We start from the raw sequence: 17,408 nt of genomic DNA, 5'->3' as shown, positions 1-17,408 counted from the left end.
AAAGTTTCGTCAACGCAAAACCTCTCAACAACTTTATCACTATTACGCTTGCTGTTATTATTCACCAAATATGACGGGATTTCACAGAAAACTTTATTTGCGAAAAAGCTTACTATCTCTACTAGACTATATACAATCGTGTCCAACATTCAATAGCATTCGCCTCTAATCTAATTGTTGTTATCCGTTTAGCGAAGCCCTTGTTAGAGCTACCGAAGTTCGTAACTCTTGCCCGTTTAAAATCAAACTATTAGAAAACCTTTCAGGAATACTAATGGACATCTTGCCTAATTCAGCAAATCTAATATGTATAATTTTTTAAATAAAGTAACTTATTTGCTATATATAGTTAAACCCGCCTAAATGGAATAAAGTTCGAATAACATATGCTTTTATACTCTAAAAGTCAATCAGTGGATTGTCACCGAAAACAGTGAATGTTTACGGATTCACAGTTACAAGAATAATTCAGTGCTACACTTGTAACTGTTTGCATCATATATTACAATAAAACGCATTGAAATATTCCTGATATTATCGCGGAATGTTCTTGCGTCTCTGATTTTAATGAAATTACGTCTAGCGTAAGAAATTAAAGCTTGGCAATGGTATATAAGCGTTGGTATTGACCGTGTAATAGGAAGGGGAAGTCATTTCTAAGGAATCCTCTTTAGTGTGTCTCGGACAGTCTAACACTGTAGTTACTCTCTCGCGTTCATATTTCTGGATTTAACCGTCCGTTATATTCATCATCATTCACATAATGTACAATTGTAAGGATCGCAAATGTCAAAGTAATATCACAAACAACGTATCGTTTTCGATTCAGTTGAATCTCTCGCTTCTCTATCTTCTATCGAAATTAAAGAGATTTCTTTCTAAGATCCCACGTCTTTTTCCATGGCAGATAACGGGAATGCGACCGAACCACCTGTGCCACCGCGGCGAACGAAACGCAAGATCAAAATTGCACCGATCCAGCCGTTGGCGAGTGGAGCTGCAACGGAAACCGCGAACGATGTCGTGATATCTCAGCAAAAACGTCCGCCGCCACCGCCGCCTCTGCCGGGCAAATGTCGACGAAACAATTCGGGATATCTTGAGAACCGCCAGCCGCAATGCGACACCGCCGCGAACTGTCCAAGAGTCGAAAGCGGGCAACGCCACCGCGAGACCCGCGTCATCAACACCGCGTCGGGGATGATCGAAGCGAAGCCTCACGACGATACGACATCCGCGAGAGACAGCTCGACGACGAGCAACGGCGCAAACGATGACCCAGTTCCGAGGTCAATCGTATCGAAATCGCCGTTTCTGTCTTCCCGCGACGTCGCGTTGTCCAAGCGCAAAGCATTTGACAAATATCCATCGCTCTTTTTCACACTGCGCGATTTCGAGAACGTCGTGTCTGATACATGGAACAGAAACGATCCGGAGAACTCACAAAACTTACACCAGGAGGATTCGTCGAAAGCAAGTATGCTGGACGACGGTGACGTTTGTTTCCGCGTGACGACGACGACCCACCCGTTCGAGAAGTGTCTGGACAGATGGAGGGACTCTTTCGACGACGATGGCTTCGCTCGGAAGTTTGACGATTGCCGATTCGAAGTTAACACGAGCGAAAGGCATCGAACGAATGACAAGAGATCGTCTGGCAATGATGTTTCCAATGATAATGACGATTCAAAGTGTCGTACGGGCACGAAGGTACGATTCGTGATCGACTCGCGAAATTCTTCCCCGTCCAGACGCGACTCTAATGTAAAACTCGGCGTACCGTGTGACAGTTCGCGGAGCTACGAATCCATTCTTGGCGACGAACGAGCTGGCGAACAAAGCGCCGGTTCTTTCGTGAAACCGGCTGAAATCCGAGAGGAATTCGCGAACGTAAAAGATTGCCGCGACAATACGCGAGATGAATCATACACGGGTGTCGAAAAGAGAAATTCCGCAACGAGAGAAGACGATCCTTTTGTACCGGCGGGCGCAAACAAGGTTGACGCGAAATTAAAGACACGCTCGCAAACGTATTGTGACTATAGAAATAACGACGTTAATGGCGAGGAAATTCGCGAGGACAACTCCGATTTGATATCACGACACGTGCAGACTAGCGATGAGATTCTCAAACCCGGAGAGGAAAACATAATATCGTTGGTAACGAGGAAAACTATCACGAGCGAGGAATACGATGCAAAACAAGTTGATCAAAGTGGTACTTCTTTAGCAGTTCGTGGTCTCGCAGATAAAAGTTTAGAAACGACTTGCAGAATCGAAGAAACGGCGAAAATAACTGAAAGACGAATACATCGGGAAGAAATGTTTTTGAAAAAAACCAGCGATGACATCAAAGAGAAGTGTGCTGCCAAGAACGAAAAGATCTTGTGCCATGAGTCATCCCAAAATTTCTTAAACAAATGCAATGATGGTGAATCAAACAAGGGCATTTCCACTGACAATTTCATAAATAAATCGGCCAAAATAGAACAGATTCGAGGACTTCCTGAAGAGGCTAAGGAAAGAAACACTTCTGTGGACACCAAGAATAACCACGAGATAGTTTCGTCGTCGGAAAATATTATCACAAAGTATACTCCCATGAAAGTTCGGCGAAATTCTTTTTTAGAAACCATGCTGTCTGATGATTTAACAGATATCTCGATGAATTACGCGGTAATGTCTGCTGTAACTTCAACAAGCATTGATAAAGAATTATGCGACCCTACTAAGTCATCAAATAGAAATCGGGAATTGGAAACGGATATCACAAAAGAAAGTGAACGTTTGCGTAACTTTTATAATGCGACAGAAATGGATACAAAGGGTCAAAAAGTTTTACAGAACTTGAAGAAAATGGAAGAAAAGACCGTCAAGATTGCAAGCGTAAAGTCATCTCAATCAGAGAATAAAAGTGCCACTGACGTAAAGAGTGACGTGCTGAATGAGCTTCTCTGCAATTTTAATAACATAAAGTTGAAAATAGTGAGTCCCGAAAATAAAAAATCAGTAACAAAAATAGAAGTTGACGAACATATTTCTCGCTCGATTGCGATCGATAATAGAATTTCCAAAGAAAAAGAGAAATCTAAATTTGAAAAATCTCAAAACGATGTCTGCAGCGTTCCTTCGAACACCAAGGCTATTGTCGCGGACAATGATGCATTAATCGTTGAGAAAATCGTAAAAAAAGATCTTGTGAAAATGAAGATCGAGGAAAGGACTGAAGATCCCACGAACGACAGTCCAGCGATTAGCGAAACAATTGGCGCACAGAATAAAAACACTGAGATTAAAAAGCCCAGCGAATCATCCTTCGATATAAAAAATAAAATTATAAAGGATAATTCCAAGATGAAGATCGGCAAAAGTTCTTCGGATATTAAATCAAAGAAGATTAGTGTAAGGACGAGCGGCGAGGAAACGTCCGAAGGGACGAAGAGTGCGATCAAGGCTAATCGAGAGCATAAAAAATGGCGCGATACTCGCACCCCGAAGACGATACTTAAGAAGACTAGCGTTGTGTGCGAGCGGCAGCAAGAGAGCGAATTCCAAACGAGAATTCCCATCGGGGCACCTGCGACAATGAACAAGATTTTCGATAGTAGAGAGTTCAAAGCGACGCGCAAGGGCAGCCTGGAAGACGGCAGGAGGTGCGAAAAAGCTTCGAGGGAGATTCACACTCGCGGCGAAGAAAAGACTGACGAAGTAATCGCGGACGATGAGGCCGACGATGATCGAAGGAGGATCGCGAATTGGTCGGCATTAGCATTAGTAGCGGATACGATGAGTAGCGGCGATAAGTGTGCCATAGCTAGGAAAACTATTTCCGTAAACCCTTGTAATAATAATGACAATAACAGGGCCGTAACACCCGTAGCTAACGTAAGTAACGACCAATCGTTTCGCGACGTTGTAACGATAACCCCGGGTAAAGTTAGGAGTTTCGTTAAGTATTACGAGATTCGGGGCGACGCGACGACCGTCGAGAGACATTCTAAAATTAACGATAGGGAGAAAGTAGCTAGGCGTAAGTTCACGAAGAGCCAAGCGGTGTCCATTGCCGTGAGAAGCACGCAGCGGCCGGAAATAATAACAAAGGGAACGAAAGCTAGAGACAGGAGCGTTAAATCAAACGACTGCGACTTTCCCAGAACATCGTCCAACAAGACTCAACCTTCGACGTTCGCTCCAAGGATCCCGGAAGAGCCTCTCAACAATCCAGTCTGCAAGACGACAGAAATGGAATCGAAGACGAGGGGGTATGAAAAGAGCGGCTCGCACATGTCGGATAAGGAGACACGTGCGCAATTCACTAAGGCCAGCGCGAAAAAGTCGGTGCAGTTCCTGGGCGGCTTCACTGTAATTCACTCAGAAACTTTCCGCAAGGACGAATCCGTCGAGAACGTTGCGGGCCGCGATATATACGCGTTGAGAAAGAGGAGAGCCCCCGGAGTACCACCGTCGCGGGATTGCGATGATTACCAGAAGTTTGTTCGCGGAATCGCGAAATCGGAGAAACCGCCGAACGTCGGAAAAGATTCCCTCCGACCACGGGAGGCCGTTACTCAGGTCAGTGAAACGAAATTCTACGTATTATTTGATCAAAGAGTGATTATTACTAGATCGTTTACCGTTCACGAGCACCTTTTTATGAAAACTTCTATTGTATACACATATTACATTTCATAAATTTTTGTAATTAGAAAATTGAATATTTTATTAACGCAGTGCTCTCGTAATAATTTCATCATTTTACTAAGCTCCAAATTTTAATTAAGTTAATGAAGGCTCTATGTAAAAACAATAGTGAGTTAAGATAAGGGCGATAAGAGCCTTTGACAAATTTTTTGTACGATATTTAAAGGTATTTTTCGCATAGATGAAAATGAACAAGAACACACCAATTTGTCTTTTTGAATGTTGAATATCGACAAATTTTTATCTATTTCAATCTCTTCAATCTATGCGAATTTCCATCTATGCGAAAATACCTTTAAATATCGTACAAAAAATTTGTCAAAGGCTCTTATTGCCCTTATTTTAACTCACTCTAAATTAAAATTTATCAAAACAAAATGCACTTACGCTCAAGAATAAAACTCGTGTCACATATCTGACAAATAAATCGTCGTTCTTTTCTTTTCAGATACGTGCAGTAGCCGATCACACGCAAAATTCAGGTATTAATCGCTTCGTTTCAAAGCCAGAAATCCCACAGCTCGTATTTTACTGTACCATATAAATAACACACGTAGCCTTTACGAGTCGTCGTTGCTCCGAGTCTCAAGAAAGTTATATCGCGTGTCGAATCCCTGCGTAAGCAGTTTGATTTTTCGCTACCAATTGAAGAATAGATTTTACCACGCTGCGTAATGCTTGCTAAGGAGTACTTTTCGCTTGTCAATGTACACATCGTGTTATCAACTCTGCATATGTATAAACTCAGATTTTGTTTCAAAGACAAAGTCCGGCGTTTTAAGAAAAATATTAACACATGCCTCTCCTATTTGTTGTCTACGCGTCGTCATAAACCAATTTCATTTTTATGTTACGAATTCGTTATACAGTAACTTTAAACTGTGAAGGGAAATTATAGTAACGATTTATCTATTGAAACTATTTGTTTAGCGAAACGTCACGTGTTCCGATAAGCGAGATACGCCACGCGCGTAAATCCGGTTCCACTAAGCTGGCCGCGCGCGTCCCGATAAAAGCGACGAGTGGATTTGCAATGACCAAATTTTCCGTGTGTTCCGAAAGGATTTCGAGGATCGCGGTGAATCGCTCGACAAACAGACCGCTCGCTACTCTAGCTCGAGTGCTTTAACTGCAACGCGGTCTGGATATTCCCGACCGTGAACGAATTTCGTCGATTTATGAAAAATCTTACACGATGCTTTCTTTTCCGCCAAGCAATTGCTCGGTTTGCGACTCTTGAAATACTTCGCGTTTCCTCGGCACAGATTTCTTTCTTTTTTTATTTTATTTTATTATGTAGACTGATATAGAATTATTTCTAGTGTGATTGACGAAATTTCTAAACGTGTACAAAATTCTAATTATTTCTGCAATTGTGTTTAAAGAATTAATTAGTTACTGTGACGAAGACAAATGCTATAACAATGACTGAGAGAATCTTCAAACGCTTCATCTTAAACATATACATTATACAAACAGCGTATCATGACATATTTATGTTGTTCGTTTAACCAAATGACATGAAAACGGACTTCGTCTTAGTTGACAGTTTTAAGATAAAACTGTAAGTATATTACTTCATATTAAAAAGTAAAAAAGATATTACGCGCGGAAGGAGCGCAAGCACGATTATACAGAAGCTGTAAAAATTCGCCTCGCGTAGATCTATTCTTCCCTTGGGAGCTCCGTTAGTTTTGAGCACCGCGAATATTTTAGATACATATTTCCGAAAGGACTGCTTGTAGCTCTGTTATTGTCGAGATCTTCCCTGTGAGTTTTCGACGACACGGTGTATCAGGAAAGCCGCGCGTACTCTATTGTTATAATTTACGTGGATAGAATAACAGCGAAATACACTTGTTGCGCCATTTGTGTTGCACGTATGTGTCTCGGTATTTAGTCCACGCTGGGTCCAGGCTAGAATTCAGGACTGGCAAGGACTTTGGAATTAACTTAAGTTTGAATATGACTAGGTTTAATATTCCTGCAGATGCAAAGCGCCGCAAAAAGTATCTTTCGTTGACATCAATTTGACCCTTACAGAAATGTAAATGTAATAAACACTAGAAAACTACTGTACGTCAGTAATTTCTAATGATTCAATTATTGAACTCTAGTAAATATTTAGTGCTTTTTTTCCGTTTCCAGTACGTACATTTCTGTGAGAGAATCTAGTGAGCTGTATTGTATGAAATACTATAAATGAAACACTTTAAATGAAATAATGAGCAAAAAATGGACTAATTGTAAGGAACAATGTATGACTAATTTGAAATATAAAAACGCGCGATGTTAAATGCTCCCCGCGGTAACTATTGTTTCATGCGATAAAACTCGCTTTCTTTTAAGGTTTTTAATAATTTCATATAACAATATTGTAACATAAAATGCAACAACATTGTGATTGCGTATAATTCTTTCTCAGCCAGTGTTTATCTGACCAGTTTATGCAATAAAGATTCAGAGCGTCACGAAAGTACTTTTTATGATGATGCGATGATGTAATACGTGATATAGCAATTTCCTTTAAAAAGAGAAGACGTGCAATTATACGATAAACGAGACATAACGCGCTTATAATTACGTAATAGTAGTTCTGATGACTTATTGTAAGTGTTATGGTTTATCATACGGGCGAATGCATCCGCGTTGCGCGAATTAAAAGCGACGTATCTCAGTTAGCCATACTGGAAATGCTTGTTGTACGATTTAGTATTATTGTATACATATATATATATATACATATACAATACTTGCTACGCGTATTATTATCACATATAACTACATGTACACAATCAATGTAAGTATTATTACGCGGTGACGATTCTGTAAAATGCTATGTGGAGCAATCTTTCCCTTGATTACACGTACATTTTATATAATGTTAATTGACATATAGATAAGTTTATTCAAGTGCAGATTTCGCGTAGGTGCATCGTGAAAAGATGCATTTTCTGTCTGAAGAAAGCAATAAATTTTAGAACGGCGGTTCCTCTTTGACGTCGCTTTCGTGTACCAGACGGTGATACGTTAACAATTAATTTTAATATAACCACCGAAGTCGTTTTATGATTATTTTAGTTCATATCGATAGCACCTTAAAGTTGCGCTTTAAATTATTTCTGCTAAGTGAAAATAACCAGTATTTACAATAAACTTTTTTATTAGCGAGTCGTGATAATTATGACGTCACATGCAGAGAGTATCCTGTACATTCAACGATATCTGGCAAAAAGTGCTAGGAGACTTGTTAGAAGTAATAGGAGAGAATTAAAAAAACGATCGTGCAAAGGACTAATCTAGAACAATTTCATCGTTCGTTTTCCTGGATGCAATTTTAGGCACAAAGGACACATTAATAGTATTTTACAATATTTAGGAGAGTTTTATATATATAAATGACAAAACCTTGTATGCCAATCCACACTTGGCCGTACTTGGTTATGCAATTTGTTGTCAAACTACGCAACTCTCGTTTATATTCGTTCAGATAGATGTAATTCCCAGTACTGTACGTTTATATTTCCGCTGAATGCTAAAATAAATTATTATTTTTTATGCTGTATAAAATTTTTTCTTCCATTTGCCAGCCCTGCGGTAAATTCGTCGTCGCTCGTAATATCAAAAGTTTATTTTTGCCAATTCTTGTTATTCTTTCAGTATGTAATATTTACTCTGTGCGTTTGTTTTTAAAACTACACATATTTCGAACAAATCTGTTCGTATCTAATCAAATGCGTGTCCTTTGTATCGCAAGTACCGCGCTTGAAATTAGCACCAAGTGTGTCTTTCCCCGCTAAAACCTGCATTTTACTCAGAAATCTGCCTCGGTGCAATACGCTAAAAATAATCCTTGATGACTAAGGTGACAATTTCTGGCAATTATACACCTCTTGACTCTCGCGAGTTATATAAGCGCGCCCTCTTAACGGCAGCTCGCGACTAATCGGTTAATGACACGCGATGAACTTAATCTCAGCGCAAATGTAGAGAGACATCGCGCGATTTCTGCTCCACCTCTATTAATTCCAGTCATCGATTTCCACTCAGATCAAAATAAGGACACCCGTCTCACGACAAGTAATTACGGGCCGAATTTGGATCGGTGTGACGGACTACGCACGGATAGGCTCCGAAAGAACGTACATGGTACGTTTCCTTATCCGAATTTAGCGCAACGCGATGTTACGAGAACTCTCTGCGATATCGAGGCCACGTTGGATAAAAATAAAGAGCCTGTTACGAGCAACCGAGCGACGCGTGAACCAGTTCGACGCGGTCACCGCGTCGCGAATCGGCGTCGAGCACACTCGATCGTAAAAGGATACCGGCCAATTTTTTATTCATGACGCCTGACATCGCGCGACGCGCGTTCCTCCTGAAATATTCCTCAACTCACGAGCGATTCACTTCACGAAGGCATTCGGTTACGCACACACCTGGAGGGATGCGCGTGTTCAGTTAAATATTCGTCGTCATCCTATGTAAAATACGAAACGTAGCTCGCGAATCGTGGAAGGTACACGTTTCCTAAGGAGCATTATGGATCTGGGGATATTATGCTAATCCGGAACTTCGGCGAGAGCGAAACTTGCTTACCAGAATTGCGTCACACCACGCAATGTAAATTTCGAAAGTTTAAATATATTTTTAACTCGCGAGAGAGCACGAAAGTTTCGCGGCGATTTCTGTCGCGACATTCAATTTTGTGATAGCTGCAGCCACTGGTTTTGATGCGCGTAAAAAAAAAGACACGAAGAGTGAACCGAATTGACAAAGCCATGCAGCATAATCCCGCACACTCGTGATGCGTGATGCATCTACCTATATTTCGTCGGCCCTGCCTACGATCGATCGTAAACAAATTTCTCTCGGGGCATTGATCCATCCTTGAGATGCATCGATCGCAGCTGTTGGCCGACATCATCGTCTTCATCGACCCGCGTTTGGCAGCAAATGTGTATATAGGGTGTCTCGAAATAATGGACATTTCTTTTGCCTAGACATTCTCGTACATTTTTTACTCCAATTAAATTTAATTCAAAATTATATAGAGAATAAAGTTTCTCCATTCGCATTGCAAAAATTCGCTTCTTTACGATAACCCGTCGCTTTTCAATCATTGGCGATTTATTTGAATAATCAGAGTTCATAAATAACAGAAAAGGCGAGCGCACTGGAGACATCTAACATTCTCACGGCAATGTTATCAAGGATAGAATTTAAGCTTTGAGTAAATATAGTTTCTAAACTCGTGCATTTAAAATTAATCTTACACCTACTTACGCCTTTAAACAACGCGTGTTTACGTTAGCCCACTGATTCATAGGTAAACAAGCGCAGAAATTATTCAATTTACTTTTGATTAGCAGAACTAAAATTGTTTACGATATATACACCCAAATATCATGCTTGATGACACGAAGACACTTAATCTTCGCAAAATAATGAAGTACGCGAGATATCACATTTAAAAAATTATCTTCAAGAGCTCAAGCCCGTATCATACTACATATTGAGGAGCGCGGATCGCACGTCAGCCAATCAGACGAGACAGCCTCGCATCCGATTGGTTGAATTGCGATATGCGACCCGCAATACGGAGTGTGAAGGCCAGTGTCCACGATGCTAGAACTTGGTCCAAGTTCTATTGTAGTTCCAAGCTATCCCATAAAAGCTGCAAGTTGATTGGCTTCACATTTCTCGAAACTAGAACTTGGACCAGTATCGTGGACACAGGCCTTGACACGGGCTTTACACTCTTGTGCGCGCGAATCCGCGCACGCACGCGAGGAAGCTGTTAAATAACCATTTGATAGATCCTTCGCAAAGTCACACTTCCCGTTACGTCTCCTCCGCGATGGCTTTAATTCCCTTTGTATGCCGGATTAGGTGCTGTGCGTTCACCAGTCCCGATGCGAAACGAAACGAACCGAACGCGACTCGGTTCGCCTGCTTCGCCCACGCACGCTGAACGCGCTCGTGCAAGCACCTGTGCGCGAGCGATGAGAACAACACGGGCGAGTCGCCGCTGATATTCGTGACACGTCCCACGTGCCGGAATTCCTGCACCCTACCCGATGGGTCCCGCGGGATTTATTTTCGGATCGGTATGACGCCACCGGGCGCGTTTACAGTAGTGCCGCGCCGCACAGCCCCGGATTCGCTTCTTACGCTGCGTCGATCCCTCAGTGAGGTCCGCGGTTGTCCGCCGTTCAAGTACGATCGCGCGACGACCAATCGATATACCATACCGATCGACCGATCGAAAACGCCCGTCGCCGAACACGAGGCAGAAGCGCGACGCCCTGTAATCGATCGCGCGATTTCCAGGCGAACAAACGAACCCGACGAGCGAGCTGCGCAAAATGGTACTCGCGCGCAATTAAAAACGCGCTCGTTTAAAAGTATTTTCTCTGCTCTCGAGTCCTCCACGCTCGATGGTCCTCGAAAGTGCACACGTGTGTTTCTAACACTGGAACGGTTGTGGAAAATTGGATCTACGATTTTCACGGCGATTCGCGACGTGCTGTCGATTGACTGGCGTTTGACCGCTGCGATGCGCTTCGCATCAGTGCGTGTGACATTTTATTATTGAGGGAAGAAAAACGAAGTCGCAACCACCGCTATTATCAACGAGAAAATTTTAGAATTTGCCCGGGAATTACGCATCTTAGCCCGCGCGCGTACGTCGCCAAGACACATTTAACGTCGCCCGCCGCGAAACAGATGCATATAAACGCACCGTCGTACGCCCGCACGTGTGGTATCGTTTCGCGAGTGCAGCGGCCCATCTGCTTTCGCAAATTACGAGCGGTGTGCCGGAGGATGGATCTTCCGCGAATCGGCTCGCGACGTGAGACGTGACGCGAAGCGTGTGTGCGCATACATCCTCCTTTCCCTCTCGCTCTCTTTCTCTCCTTCTCTTCCTCCTCCTCCTCCTCCACTATCATCTCGGTAACTGCGAAGAAAGAAAGTCGGCTCGAGTCTCGGGTCTCCACCGCTGCGAATTTGACAGGCTGCCAAATCCGCGAGGTCGCGTTACGTAACGCCATGTAACGCGCGCGAACTTGGACTACGCGCCCGCGAAAGCGAACGAACCCGCCGTCTTGCGATCATCGTCGATCATGTGATCGCGCAGCGAACTCAACGAGCCCGAGTGCCCACAGTGCGCATAACTACCTATATACCGTATGCGCGCGGCTGCTATTCGCGACCGCACGGAAAACGGGACTGCAGTTTTAACTTGGACCTTATATCGCTAAGCGAACGACGGCTGAACGACGGCGACTTTAAATCACGAGGCGCAGAAGTCGCCTGGAGTTGCCTGGATGCGAACAACGATCGTGCGCCTGGAAGGATCTTCCGTGATCACGAAGTGACGCTAGAATTTTATTTATCATTAACGTTACCACTTGCGATATACACGAGACTAATTCTCAAAGTGTAATTACATAATGACGCGGTATTTCGTATTTACCCATCAATAAAATGATTGTTTTCTAAATCGCTTCGTCGTGAGAATAAAAATTCATCGGTCGAACGACATTTCAACGAGAGGAGACAACGTCGGTCTTTCTCGAGCCCCCATAAAACTCATCGAGGCGAGGCGGGGGCCCGTTAAGAAGTCCAGAGACGACGAACCCGTTCGAAACGAGAAATTAATCGGGACGATCAGCGGGCGAGCGAGCGAGCAGTTTTTCCGGCAGATTATTCGAGCGAGAACGAGCGAACCGGAGAGAAGAACCGAGACCATGAAGAACGCCCATCCGATCGTCAGCGCGACGACTTCCAGTCCGGTCGGTCCAGATTCCACGGATCTCGGCGAGCCGGCGGAGCCGATCATCCGGCTGAAGCTACAGAAACCGCTGCACTGGGAGTGGGAACTGACGACGTCCGCCGACGCGCTGCCCGTCATCCAGCTGTTGGACAAGAATGGCCGGTTACTGGTGGAGACCACCGGCCGAACGGCGCAGCGGGCGAAAGGCTCCTTCAAGGAGGGCCTGAGGACTCACGAACAATTCCCCGTCGACGAGTCCAGGGCTAGCTCGAGGAGCAAGGACCAAACCTCCTCTTCGTCGACGCCGTCCACCGCGTTCGTCGTGACGCCGTTTCAGAGTAATCGCAACATCGACGGCTTCAGCAGCAAATTCGGCACGTGCAACTTCGCGCCGCGAAAGTCTCGCAGCGATGTTAATATTAAGGAGGGACGGGGCAAAAAGAGACACTCGTCGACAGTGGAAGATCCGACGATGAAGGCGAAGCTGGAAAAAAGCATCGAAGAGGCGGCGACGGGACACAAGAGGTACTCCGCCGGAGATTATCTCCGACAGCAAATCATGAACGATCTACGTACACGTAGTACATTCGGGAGAACTCCGGATGAGGTCGCCAAGGACCGATGCCGAAAGGTCAAAGCGTACCTGAGGAGTCAGAGCGAGAGTCTGCTGAGCCTGGTCCGCGAGGAAGAATACAGCGGAAACGAAGCGAAGGACACTAACGGACCGAATGAGAAGAGTCTCCAAGATCGTAATGTGAAGAGGAACAATACGGGCAATTCTGCAGAAAAGAATTCGAATGGAGAAAACAGAAAAGTAAGATCATATTTGCGAGCCCGAAGCGCCTTAATCCCGACGAAGGACTCGGAGAGTCTCGAACCAAGCGAAGAGGATAGAGTCATTGGCAAGATAAAGGATGACATGAATGAGGAGGAGCTGGCGAGAATCAGAGCGTTCCTACGTGAAAAGATACAGAGGCGAATGAATATGGAACAGGCATGTTCGAAATTGGCCGTCCGCGCCAACGTTCCGGAAACCGTCGAAAAAGCTGGCATCAGGAAAAGATACTCGGACTACAGTCACGAGGAGAATCAGAGGAACTACAGGACGCGAAAGGTGCGCAGCGAGACGAGTATTTTGCGATTCAATCCCGAGGTGATCGAGAGAGAGAAGCTAAAGGCCAACAAACAATTGGAGAAGGAGAGATCGATAAACTGTAAAGGCTCCTCGGAGGACTCTCAGCTTCAAAGACAGTCGCGGAACTATCGGCGCTCGAGGAGCGAAGCCTTGGTCCAAGCTTCGGAACCGGATAATCGATCGAAATTGCAGCTAAAGAGAGAGTCGTCGAGTCTGGATAGGAGGAAGGTCTACCGAAAAACCAAGAGCGACGTTTTGCTCGGGCAAATGACGACGGTGGCAGCTAACGTAGACAGCGCCGGGGACCTCGCAAATCCCCTGAGACATATAAAGAGCCAAGAGAATGTGGACAAGTCCTGGCGGGAGTACAAAGAGCGAAAAAGAAGCGAGAGACTCCGTCGGGAATCAGAAAGAGAAGTGCCCGAGGAGGACTTCATGAGCAAACCGAGGTGGAAGGACCTGCAACGCGATCTCTGCTTCTCGCGCGACTGCAAGGTCTGCCAAAACTCAAGAAACTGCGTGGACCCGCTTCGCGATCGTGACGAGCAAACTCGTCAGGAGAACGAAGAGCCGTTGATGAGGAAAGGGGCCGTCGCGAAAGTTTCCGAAGACGAGACTTCGTCGACGAACGGCAGCAGACCTGGCACCAGCTTGCAGGAAAATTACTTGCTCGTCGGGCAGAAGAACGAGAGCGGCCGCCAATCGCCGACCATCGCCAAAATTCAAGTGAAAAATCGCGGCAACGACATTGGCACTGCGTCCGCGTTAAATGTCAATTCCCCGGACTTCGGGTACAACTCGATTCCTTCGAGGAGCGCCTTCAAGGACTACCGGGAGTTGTACGCACGCTCGAATGTGAAGAAGAGCGACACCTTCAAAATTGTCGACGGAAGCGAGGATCTGGAGGAACGCGCGAACGACTCGAAGATAAGCGGTGTCGACGGTTCCGATAGCGATTTCGGCTATCTGAACGGCAAGATTTCGCTAGCGAACAAATCGAACGAGGATATCACTAAGGATTACTTCAGAAGAGTTTACGAACTGCTGAAAAGGCGGCAAGAAGAGACGACAAAATCGACGAATGGAGGCCACGAGTTTCCGGGCCACGATGACTTTTCGACCTCGAATTGTGTCGAGGAAACGCAAAAAAAGAGGAATCGCCGCAGGAAAAAAGACAAAAGCCCGCAAGGTAAGACATCCTACGTGAAATTCTAATATCTAATACTCTCAAAAGAATTGATATCGATTGTCACAATTTTATACTTATTAATCATCACCTAATGGTACTGATCGATTGTACTGAATATTTGAATAATTATATCAATGTAAATGTAATAAATTATTCATATAACATACATAACATGATTATTGCATAATTCACACTGACAATTTTCGATAATCGTTATGTACTAATTGGTTTTTGCATTTTATGTTAAAATCTAATTTTTATTCTCATATGATTTCTCAAGTTCTGATGATATATTATATATCCAGATGCAAGAAATCTCGTAATATAAATATTTTAATTTAGAAATTTAAAAAGAGTGAAGATATACAGAACTCACAGAGAAAAGCCTCAGATAAATGCAACTTGGAAAATACTGAAACTCGGACAAAACAGTAATTACTAGATGCCTGAGAACTTTAATTTACGTTGCCTACAATATACATAACCATCTCTCCACAGAATGGTACGTCCGATATCGCCCTGGTGCCTTTTGCTGATGCGAAAAGTTCCATCGTGAAAGTATGCCCACCTTTATTGTATCTGCTCGTATTTACAAGACGCCCCTTGTATTTCATTGTATTTCAAAAATATTTAATATTCAAGCATCAAACTTTTCGCATCTTATCAGACAAATTGCACGTTACACCGCATCATTCAACAATAACTTTTAATAATGCTTATCCTTCGTGCAAAAAAAATGTAAAAATGTGTACCATATTATTTCGTGACGTGAAATAAACTTCTCGCGAACATAAACATTTCATAACAATAAAAAATTAATATTTTTTTGGTTCCCATCTGATTTGACAGAACATCTAGACGTTTGTCAGGCTTGTGGCAGTTTAATTTCCCCCCTTTTCACGAAGTGATTCCGCGCGGTGGAAAACTCTGTTTTCGCTTTCGGTGCATTTTCTTATGATTTCCAACCGTTCGCCTCTGGTCTTCCAATATCCGTTCTGTCGACCCTTCAAACTTTGAAGAGATCTCCACTTTTCTCGCATAGCCTCTCGCAGGATAATTAAATTTATCTGGATAGCAAAGTAATGATCTTAGGATAAAAGTGCGAAAAATGTTAAAAGAACAAAATCCTTCATATTATAATTATATAATTCATAAATTCACCCATATCTGTTACCATGGAAAATATTGAGCTGAATTTTAGCGAAAAAAACGTTGGAAATATCTTCGGAACAGTGTACCTCAATAATGTCACTCTATTACCAAAAACAAGTTCTAAGTTTTTAATAATTTAAATTTCAAAGCTTTTTTATACGTCCAATACGAGACTTGCCAACCGTTAACCTTTCACTTTTATAAATTATAAAGCACAACTTCCATTTCTGTCGAATCGAAATCCAACCTCGACAGAAAAATACTGGGCAAACCTCTGAGAGCCCCCGGAAACTCCTCTAGAGCATTGTCAATTCTCAGAAGCCTTACGTAAACTTCGAGACTTTCGGCTTAAAGGCTCGGCGAGCCCTTCCCCTTAGGGTTTGCGAAAATCACGAAGAAATCCCTCGCTCTGACCCGCTCACCTCTTTCGCGAGGTTACCCTGTTATTACAACGAAAAAATAAGACGTGGGTGTGATCTTTTGACCTACAGGCCGCTTTGAATTTCAATCTAAATACGGCGCAATCGCTCCGCCAGCCACGTTCTCCCACGAGATAAATATTTCAATTTACGCTCGCCTACAAGAGATGCAATTTATTATCTTTTATTGGAAGATTGTTACGCGAAGTTCTCACACAATTATTCCTTCATCGCGATTCTCCGCCCACCGCGGTCGTTTGATAATCCTCAGTGCATCAATTACGCTGCCGTGATAACGTCGAAAACCTCACAAGGTAAAAAGAGAGTGTGAAAATAAAATTGTACTAAAAATTGCAAATTCGCTTTTCCCAATATCTTTCGTTGAATTTCGGACTAAAGAATATACGATTAAAATCAGAAATTCTGACATAGCATGGCATAATTACTGCATATAATTCGCTTCGCTAATTAACATATTTAAAGAGAACGAGAGAGTTATCATGTAATATTAATTAATGACAATTATGTACGTTTGTACTGCTGGATAGTTCAACAAATTCAATATGTTAATAAGCCAATAATATTCTGGAATGCGGTTGATAAATTGCGTGACTAATTGAATAACCCTTTCCTCCTCCCCCCCCCCCTTACTCTCTTGCTCTTTCTCTCAGGGAAATTGTTACGGATAGAGATTCCGATATGTTAATTAAATAATCACAGCAACCTCCGGGCATTTGCATACATAAATAAAGAAAGAAACATAAATGCGCAACGTCCGGTGATCGCTAATTCAAGATAGAATTCCCGGTCTTCCTTCCGGCCGCATGACGTCATAGGGCAGCCTAGAGCTACTAGATAAAGGGGAGCTGACTCGTCCGCCATCTTGGAGCCCAAACGTTTGACTTCGACAAATGCATTTTGGCACAAGATATGAATTTCTTGTTCTAAATTTATTGTTAATAAAATCCAAATTACGTTTTTGTTTTTGGAAAGCTATATTTTTAATTAATTATTAAAGTTATATTATTAATT

The 17,408-nt window shown here is 43.2% G+C and overlaps 2 protein-coding genes across 5 annotated transcripts in view; both read left to right on the top strand.

The window, feature by feature from the left end:
* Positions 1 to 984, top strand: part of LOC105568450 — a 90,469-nt gene extending 89,485 nt beyond the window's left edge. For all 3 annotated transcript variants that reach the window (XM_012024148.1, XM_012024146.1, XM_012024147.1), the window contains one exon: positions 908 to 984. The gene's annotated coding sequence lies outside the window, so the exon portion shown is untranslated. The remainder of the gene's footprint in view (positions 1 to 907) is intronic.
* An 11,456-nt stretch (positions 985 to 12,440) lies between these two features.
* The window catches only part of LOC105568445, a 117,642-nt gene continuing 112,674 nt past the window's right edge, over positions 12,441 to 17,408 (top strand). For both annotated transcript variants that reach the window (XM_012024136.1, XM_012024135.1), the window contains exon 1: positions 12,441 to 14,805. In XM_012024136.1, coding sequence (XP_011879526.1) covers positions 12,456 to 14,805 — 2,350 coding nt within the window. In that variant the 5' untranslated portion in view covers positions 12,441 to 12,455. The remainder of the gene's footprint in view (positions 14,806 to 17,408) is intronic.

This window comes from Vollenhovia emeryi, unplaced genomic scaffold (assembly GCF_000949405.1).
Source record: "Vollenhovia emeryi isolate VEMERY1.0 unplaced genomic scaffold, V.emery_V1.0 DF939129.1, whole genome shotgun sequence".
Lineage (NCBI taxonomy): Eukaryota > Metazoa > Arthropoda > Insecta > Hymenoptera > Formicidae > Vollenhovia > Vollenhovia emeryi.
Note: the sequence above shows the minus strand (reverse complement) of the source record. Positions and strands in the feature narration are given on the sequence as shown.